This window comes from Leptonychotes weddellii, chromosome 12 (genome assembly GCF_054177405.1).
Source record: "Leptonychotes weddellii isolate Sample4059 chromosome 12, ASM5417740v2, whole genome shotgun sequence".
In the NCBI taxonomy this organism is placed as follows: domain Eukaryota; kingdom Metazoa; phylum Chordata; class Mammalia; order Carnivora; family Phocidae; genus Leptonychotes; species Leptonychotes weddellii.
Window position 1 is genome coordinate 24386793 of NC_138380.1, and position 9342 is coordinate 24396134.

The 9342-nt window shown below is 42.5% G+C and overlaps 1 protein-coding gene across 1 annotated transcript; it reads left to right on the forward strand.

Moving 5' to 3' along the window:
* Nucleotides 1–6080: 6080 nt before the first annotated feature.
* On the forward strand, nucleotides 6081–8672 carry TMEM229A (transmembrane protein 229A). The gene has a single exon (XM_081800166.1). It carries the CDS (start codon nucleotides 6467–6469, stop codon nucleotides 7589–7591), a length of 1125 nt encoding a protein of 374 aa, XP_081656292.1. The 5' UTR covers nucleotides 6081–6466; the 3' UTR covers nucleotides 7592–8672.
* Nucleotides 8673–9342: the final 670 nt, after the last annotated feature.

Sequence of the window (9342 nt, forward strand, 5' to 3'; positions counted from 1 at the left end):
TCCCCGCTCCATGGGGAACCTGCTTCTCCCTCTCCCTCTGCCTGCTGCTCCGCCTGCTTGTATTCTCTCTCTCTGTCAAATAAATAAATAAAATCTTTAAAAAAAAAAAAAGAAAAGAAATTACACAGTGTATTGCAAATGACCTTTGGTCTCAAGTGGAAATGACTTCATAGCTGGCTTTTGGTCTATTAGCTGAGACCTTGAGCAAGTACCTTTTCGAGCCTCAGTTTCAATATCTGTAAAAAAAAAAAAAACCTAAGAGAATATGAATTACTGATAAACTATGTGAAGAGCACAGCTGACAAGCAGATGCACATTAAGTAGTGTCCAGTAACAGTGATGATCTCTCTCACCGATAAACCCTGACCAATGTACTCAAGTATTATTATTCAAAATAAGCTACTTCCTTTGAAAACAGAATGGAATTAACTGGGGAGGGAAAATCCTCTCCTCGGGCATTCCAAGGTGAGGCACTGGCAAGCAGCCAAAGATTACACAAAGGGAGTATTTCTTATCTGAATGTTGCTCAAAGTGAAATCTTATTTTTTAAGCAAGATTTTCCAAACAACTTGTTACTGTTTCGGTTTTTCTTTAAGCTTTATGAATTAAAAGAATTTATTCAGTATGTTCCTTATGAGCCCCACTCGGTAAAATCTCAGAAATAATCCTCAGCTGAGGCAGTTTCCTGATGAAAACTAGGAGCTCCAAGACATTTCTTGGACAAAAAGAAAGCCTGAAATTTAAAATGACAACATAAAAGTACATAAAAAGCTACCAGAGGAGGAGTTACAAAAGGAAACTTTCCTGATATCAACGTGACTCCCCATTAATCAGATTATCAGGAAGAGAAGTAAAAGGAGTACACTTAAAAAGAAGAAGACTTGTAAAGACAAGCAGTAGGAACAGTAGGAAAGATTTCCAAGATGATCCCGTAACAGTGGCCATGTTCAAAAAAGTTTACACGCTCCTATCTGATCTTCCTACTTTTGTCAGTGAGCACTAATAATCTATTAGTTGCTTCCTGATGGTCCATTTGCTCTCCCAGATGTTTAAGGGACATATAAAACAAATTCTTTAATTTGGAACTTTAGTATATAACAAAAGAAAATTAAGAAATAAGAGTATAGGTAAAGTAAACTATAGACATATTCATACAAATATTTTACACGGCTCTGTTTTTGAACTATCAGTCAACCTTTCTCTCCCTTCCCCTACCCTCCACACACACTGGGGATGAGCATCATTTTAGCTATACTCAGTGTCAGCCCTGCTTCTTCGTTACCTTTACCTGTCCTTATTCCAGTTATTCTCCTCAGATTCCAAACTGGTCCTCACCATTAGATTGTGTGAACCCAAGATCGTACATCTACATCTCCAAAGCTTATTGTCTGTATGGTCATGACATTATTGTTTGGCTGTCTTCATTAACATGACTTCCACTGTCTTCCTCAACACAACTTCATTATTCTAGGAAGCTCTGGACCAGAGAGATAAAAATTTATTATTTATTCTCAACACTTTTTGAAACTCTCACTCAAAACACTGGTCTTGTGTCCACCAATCCTAAACCATTATGTCATAATCCTTACCTAATTCTAATCAAGCCCTTGTATTGAAAGACCCATCTTTTTTTTTTTTTTTTGAAAGACCCATCTTAAACCAGAAGCTAAAACCCTCATAAATAGTCCAACATTGTCCTTCCCACTCCAAGATGCTATTAAAACTTTGTCGAGGAAGAAGAAAGCTTCCTTACCATGGTAAGCAACAAATTCAGTTTTGCCTTAGCAGCAGATTATTTTGATGGTATTTTTAGGGAACCAGCATACAGCAGTTGCAAGCCTTCTTGGATGGATGTCCACCTTCTTAGTTTGATGATTACAGTAAATAAGAGGGGTGTGTGTGTGCGTGTGTGTGCACGTGTGCGTGTGTAATTCGATCCATAATAAGAAAGGTTTTTATATCTACTGCTAATGTGGCTGGGGCCTTTTCCTGTTTCTTCTGTCATCACACTCATGCCGTCCCCTCCACTGAACTGCCCTTAAGCTTTCTTCTAAATGCTGTGCTTTCCATTCACTTTCCTTTGTTCTTCTGGTGTGCAGTGAAAGGTCTCAGGCACTCCATACATCTAAAAGTCTACAACCATGACCCTATGGCCACTAGACAATTCACTGGAGATTATCATAATCCTCCAAAGGACTCTTCTCCCAGTTAGATTTCTCCCCAGTCACACTACTACGGGGCTCCAACCTGGCCTGTCCAGACTGGTTAGTATGGGCTCGACCGGCATTGTTACATCTCTACAGACATGGTTACTCAGACAGCTTCCTAGCCTCTGAGGTCAAAGAAGGCTGTGTTTTCCATGGAAGAACAATGTTGCAAAGCATTCTTTTAATGGCTGCTTTCTAACCTAGGGAGTCTCAACCCGATGTTATTTTATTGCAGATTCCTGTTTCACATTTTTAACCTCCCCTCACCCTCATGCCTACCAATTCCCAACAAGTTGCTGCTTTTACAGGTGTATCTTTGCAACCTAGTGTTTGCAGTGGCAAAGACCAACACAGAAAGGCTTTTACGTATTTTATGATAATGGAGATTCTGATGTGAGGATTGTAAATTATAAAATCATCATGGATCATTAAAGCTGTGCTGCAGTTTTCCTTTTGGAAACCCAGCAATAAAGTGCTCAAAACAAAAGAACAATGTGAAGATAAAGCAGAAACAAAGATCGGTATCATTGGTGACCTAACTTTTCAGGATGGTAGAAGATACTTATTTTTTTAAAACGAGGCAGTAAGTGAAAAGAATGAGTGGCAATTTATATAATATAAAATATATTATAAAATATATAAAAATATAATAAATGTATATAAAAATATATAAAATATATATAAAATATAATAATATAAAATATATAAAAATATAATTTATATATTTATATAATGAATAGTTTTCTTGCCCTTTGTCCCATGCCTTTTTTAAAACTTTTCCTTTTATTCTTTTTGTCTACTTTTTTTTTTTAAAGTTAGTGTTTCATGCATTTTGAAGTGGCGTAACTATGGAGAGGCCACAATAAAAATATAAAAAGAAACATAGAATAACAGGTAATAATAGCTGCATTTTCTGCTATGGATTTATAACTGTTAATTTATATTTTGCATCACTTCTCCTAAGATAAATGAGAAGCAGATTCAAAAAAGGCCCCAGAACATTGAGATTTTTAGCAATCTAACCCGCTCAGCAGAGCAATACATTGACAACAGTGGTGAGACACAAGCTTTTTATTATATATTACCTAATTTAAAAAATTAGCGTGTTTCAAATATGTGTGTACTATACATATATATATAAATAAATTTTATACATGCCCTATTATACCTATGTAATTTATAAGATATGTATGGTACACAAAATAGAAATTTTGTTAAGTGCTAAGGTGAAAAATATACAAATAGAAGATATAATTTTTGTATTTAATCCAAGATTTTCCTACATTCCCTGAGATGAACTAGACTGAACTATAGAATTAGACCTTTCAAGGTTTTCCTTGCATCTTTAAGAAAGATTAGAATAAATAGAAGACTTGGGCTCTTGAAGTTTAATTTACTATTAGAAAACAATTCAAGTTTAATCTAGGAAGTTAGTTGTATGCATGTTTGCATGCCTGTATTTATGCTATCATGATGAAGTGCTTTCCCTTGCTTGAATAGCAATGATAGAACAAGTGCATTTGTTTTTAGTATCTGATACATTGGGCCCAGGGTTGAGTTTATTAAAGAAACGTATTAGTTGGTATGTACAGTAGTTCCCCTCCTTAGCCACGGGGGATACGTTCCAAGACCCCCAGCAGATGCCTGAAACCACCAATGGTATTGAGTTATATATACTATGTATACTATGTTTTTTTCCTGTACATCCTTATCTATGACAAAGTTTAATTTCTAAATTAGGCACAGTAGGAGATTAACAACAACAGTAATAAAATTGAACAATTACAACATTATACTATAATAAAAGTCATATGAATGTAGTTTCTCGTCCTCAAAATATCTTATTGTACTCTACTCATCCTTCTTGTGATGATGTGAGATGATAAAATGCCTACATGATGAGACAGAGACGGAGTGAGGTGAGTGACATAGCGTTAGGCTACTACCCAACTTCTGATGATATGTCAGAAGGAAGATCATCTGTTTCTGGACTGGGGAAAGGAAATTGTGGATAAGGGGGAACTAGCTGATCATAATTATTAATAATCATAGGTTTTACACAGATATGATAGGCTATTATCCTATCAACTAGATTATACACTTCTTAGAGAGTGCATCTAATAACCCTTCATTTTCCCAGTGTATTTAGCATCTTGTATATAGTAGGTGCTCATGAAAATGTTTACAGTGTTTAAAAAAATAATAACAGGCTCAATATGCAGTCACTTGCCCCAAGACAGCAAACCAAGACTTAGTTACAGAAATGTGATTTTTAATCACCATCTGGAATTTCCAGATCAGCACTAGTGTGGTAATCTGCATGATAGACCTCCATGCAAAGGAGGGTGACCATGCCTAATACAATTCTTTCTTTTCTTTTACTCATAACTTTCCATGTCCCGCCTGTAAAAGTCTTCCATTTTGTACAGCTTCTTGGAGCTCACTTCTGTTTATTAAATGGGATGCAGCCCAATTCGTGAACCATTAATTAAAGCCAATTAGATATTCAAACTTACTCAGTTGAACTTAGTTTTTTAACATTATTATTTCTCTTCATTGTACTTGCTCAGGCACTTGGGCAACTAAGGGTCTCCTGTTTTGCAGCTGGTTTGAGGAGCCTGTAACTGAGGCTTCTGTCCCTGGCATGACAGTTTCTACCCACTGACTTTTGACAGTTGTCAAAGGAAGTGTGCAAATAAACCACTTGCTAACAAAGCTAAAAAAAAAAAAGTCATTACGTTGACCTTATACAAGTGATATTACTTTAACAATTTTTCTTCTCACCATACTTTTATTTCTCTCTTACCTAAATCACAGACAATTTAGCAACTATAGACTGTAACATAAGGCATTAAAATAAGGGGAGAGAGTGGGGAGGAGACCGTTTTAAGAAATGGAGGAATGGCCTCAGAATTCTCCAGAAGGGAAAAAAAAAATCCCCAGAAAGCCTTCCATCCAAGAAACATCCCATCTCCTTACAGATTAGAACTGTTACCTGGTTTCTGCTTAGATATGATGGGGGCACGGGGGGATATGAATCAGTATAATTTACCTCTAAGGTTCTTTTCAATCCTTTTCAATTCTAAGCCTGAATTTTGGATTCAGAATCCAATTCAAAATTGGATTAAAAAGCGCAGCCTCCAACACACCAGAGTTCTAGATTCCCACACCTTCTCTACCTAAAAAAAAAAAATAAAAATCTCACCCTCTATTTCACTCTCCGTCTCTGGGATGACCTAGTTGTGCAAAAAGAAAAAGCAGCACTGGGGTGCGCCAACGTGAGCAAAGGTACGGTTCTTGATATGAGACTCCTCTGCAGCCAGAGCAATGTCCAACCCAACTGGCCTCAAATCATTTCACAATTCTGGGGGGCTTTGACTCTCTGTCTTTGGCCCTCAGTAGACTAACCTAGGAAAGCACTGGTCAGGGAGAGCGATTGAGAAAGTGAACCAGGCCCCGAGGCAACATTTCAGATGCTGGGGGCGTGCAGGCATGGAGTCTCCTGTTCATTCTTTGTGACTGGGACACAGCTGGCTTTGAATTAGAACATGTACAGCACCACAGTTTGGTCTCGGGCCCGGCCTCTGGTTTGTGGCACTAGGCCATTCACCTCGGCCAGCCAGGCCCTGGCTCTGGTTCCGCAATACAGGGATTGCCCATCGGCTCTCAATCACACCTGTTAGATGTTTCTCCACTCCTGCCTCCGCCCCTGCAAACGCCTCCCGCACCGCGCGGGACCCGAGTGCAGAGCGGGGGAAGGAGGCGGAGAAGCAGGGCCCGGCCCTCTCCGGCGGACCCCGGCGGGACTCGGCTCAGAGGGTGGGGCGGGGAGAGCGCCCTGCGAAGGCGGGAGAGCCCGAGAAAGGCGGAGAGGGGCATGGGGAGGGCCGGGGGAAGGGGCGTCACCGCTCGCTTTACGCTTTTAGAGCCCGCAGCACAGGCGGCGGGGCTGAGCAGCGGAGGAGATGGGGTTTGCAGCAGCCCCCGCACTTCTCCTGGCAGCCCCAGCACCACCGCCCCTCGCCGGGCCGCGGCGCCCGTTAGGCCGCGCAGAGTGAGCTCGGGCGCCGGCCGGCGTCACCTCACCCAGGACTGGAGGGCAGGGCGCGGTGGGGCCCGCGCGTCTCCCGGGCAAACCAGCTCCGGCTGCCACCCGGCCGCGGCAGGGACGGAGCTCCTCGGCCCCGCAGCTCCACGCACCCGGCGGCGGCGGCGGCGGCGGCGGCGCGGGCTCGGGTGCCCGGGCAGCCTCTGAGCCCATGGCTGGCAGCGATGCGGATGGCGAGGGTCGCGCGCGAAGGAGCAGCGCCGCACGGCGTCCCGGGGGCCCCGGCGGGCGGGGAGGCGAGGCTGCGGCCAGCCGCCCGGAGCCGCTGTCTACTGCTGAAGCGCCGGCCGACGGGCCGGATGCGCTGCCCGCCTGGATGCGCCTCTACTTCTACGGGATGCACGGGATCACCCTGGACGTGCTCGTGTCCTCGGCTCGGCGCTTCGCTAGCAGCCCGGACCTCCGGATGCTGGGCTTCTCCTCGCCCTACCGCTGCCTGCTGCACTCCCTCACCCACTTCGCCCTGGAGAAGGTCTACCTGCAGCAGCGGCGCTGCCCCAGCGCCTTCGTCTTCAATTTTCTCCTCTACCCCTCGGCCCACGTGGCGCTGCAGACCCTGGCCGGCCAGGCACTGCTGCTCGCCTTGAGCAGCGGCCCGGGGGGCGCGGCGGTGCCGGGGACACTGGACCTAGCGCTGCAGTATGTGCTGGCGCTCTACCACTGCCATGTGTTCCTGAAGCGCTTCCTGCGCTTGCGGTACCGGCGGCAGCCAGAGCCTCAGCAGCCGCAGCACGGGCCCGGCGCGCCCCCCGCCCCTCTGGGCGCCGGGGCCCCTGGGGTTGCAGGTGGCCAGCAGCGACTACCCCGAGGCGGCCGGGGTGTCGGGGGAGCCCCCAGTCAGGGGCTGCCGGGCTTGCTCCGCTTTCTTTTCTTCGGAATGCACGGCTTTTTGGATGAGATCTTCTTCACTTTCTTCTTTAATTTTCTGGGGCAGAGAGATGGGCCAGCCAGCGGCCACACGTCGCTCTGGTCCTTCTTTATGTACGGCAGCTGCAGCTTCGTGGTGGAAAAGCTCTACTTCCACCTGCACTGGAATCGTGGCTGGAGCACTTGGAAGCGGCTGCCCATCTACGTGATCTTCATCTACGTATGGGAGTTGTCCTGGGGTCTGGGGCTCCGCCTGTGCGGCGCTTGTTCCTGGGACTATTCTCACTATCCGCTCAATTTCATGGGCCTCATCACCCTGATGTATTTACCTGGCTGGATATTCCTTAGTGTGTACCAGGACCTACTTTCCAACGCGTTGTGGCGGGTGCAGTACATACCAACTAACTAAAAAAAAAAAAAGTCACTCGATTCCCAAGAACCAATTCGATTTATTTTTACATGTTTAAAACAGAGTGGGTTTTTTAGCCTTTTAATTTTTATACGTTTTACTAAGCTCTTCCAATATGTTCTGTTCGACATTTTAGTTTTTCTGACACTTTGGAACCTATGCATAATACAGTATTTTGCAGTACTCAAAACCTAACTCAAAGTACTTGTCAATATTTAAAACCCCTTACGACCCCAGACAGCAAAACCATTGTACCTTCATTTATTTGTGCGTGGGTGGGTGATAACTACTAATCTTTTTTTAAGCAAGGAAGTTATTCAAATCAGAAATTAGCGAACTTCACAAGATTTGGCGAAATTTTCTAATTTAATGATTTGTTTACTTTTTTTAATACAATTTCGTTTTTAATTCCCTGCCATATATACCAATCACTGCTGAAACTCAGTGTCTCGTACTCCTACTACCGGTAATAACTCTTAAAGTGCCTCCTTCTAGCACACAAGTGGAAAGAAACTGACAAATGTGAAAATACATCCTGTGGATCGATTTTTAAATAAATCTTTTCTAGCAACTCAGACAGGTAACACTGTGTTAAGATATTTGATCTCCATCCTGGAAATGATTGTTTTTCCAATGTGGATTAGCCTTAAACGCCAAGTGTGTTAACATTGATCAGATCCTGTGTTATCTATGGCTGGACATTTTTGTTGTAAAATGTTTACCTTATATGCCCAAAGGCCAAGCAGAATTATACCACCCTCAATAGTGTTCTAACTCTAAGGACTCTTTCTACATGGAGCTTCAAGAATAGAAACAGTTCCTTGGAATAAAATGAACCTGAATGTTCACTGTACTTGAATTAGGCCTAATTGTTTACCGTGAATACAGATAGTGTTTTCAGTATATTTCTGCCAGAGCTCACTTGTAAACATCTTTCTTTTTCCTTCTGGACCCACAGAGTTCTTGGGCCAAACCTGATGTGCTAATGTGCATTATAAATCAATGATAGCATTTTGGTGACTCATTATTAATGTCTGGAAGCTCTTAAGTTAAATGAGATGATAAAAACCATTTTAAGAAATCTTGTCTAATCAATTAATAATGTCCTTTAAGGTTGGTTGTTGTTTTATTATATTTAGAAAAGACAAGTAGAATTGAATATAGCTCAGCCAAGGATGACTAATACTTCCTCAGTTTTCATTACGAAGATAATTACGAAAACTTACAGTGTGTATAAATGAATAGTTTCCGCTTCAAATTATTAGCTCATCTATGCTATGAAAGGGGACTTCTTTCTGTTTTCAAAAAATGTTTGCTATGGCAGTAAAAACGAATACATATCTAGACAATTGTCAGGAATAATTTTGAGAAGCTATTTTAATCCACTATCTGAGGTTGTGAGCTAAATTTTAAGTAATGCAATATAATCAACCCCACCAGTGAAATGGATCATGTCAAACTGATTATTTTAGCTAGTCAACGCTGAGTAGCAACTATTAAAAGTAAACCAAGTGTTTGCAGAAAGTGTCACTTTATGACACTTGGTCATATATAGGTAAAGGATTTCAGAAATCCTTTCTGAAAACCCTGGCAAGGAAAAAGGATAAGTATAGACACTAAAGTTAGTCAGATGCTGAATAAAATATTTGTAATCCAAATGTGACACATGCACAAGAATCTGAGTTAAGTGTGGCACCACTCCACACCACACATTGCTGTGAATGCTGAACCAAATCCTTGACTTCTAGAAT

Bases quoted from the DNA above. Each gene is read 5' to 3' on its own strand.
- TMEM229A (XM_081800166.1), top strand. From the start codon at position 6,467: ATGGCTGGCAGCGATGCGGATGGCGAGGGTCGCGCGCGAAGGAGCAGC.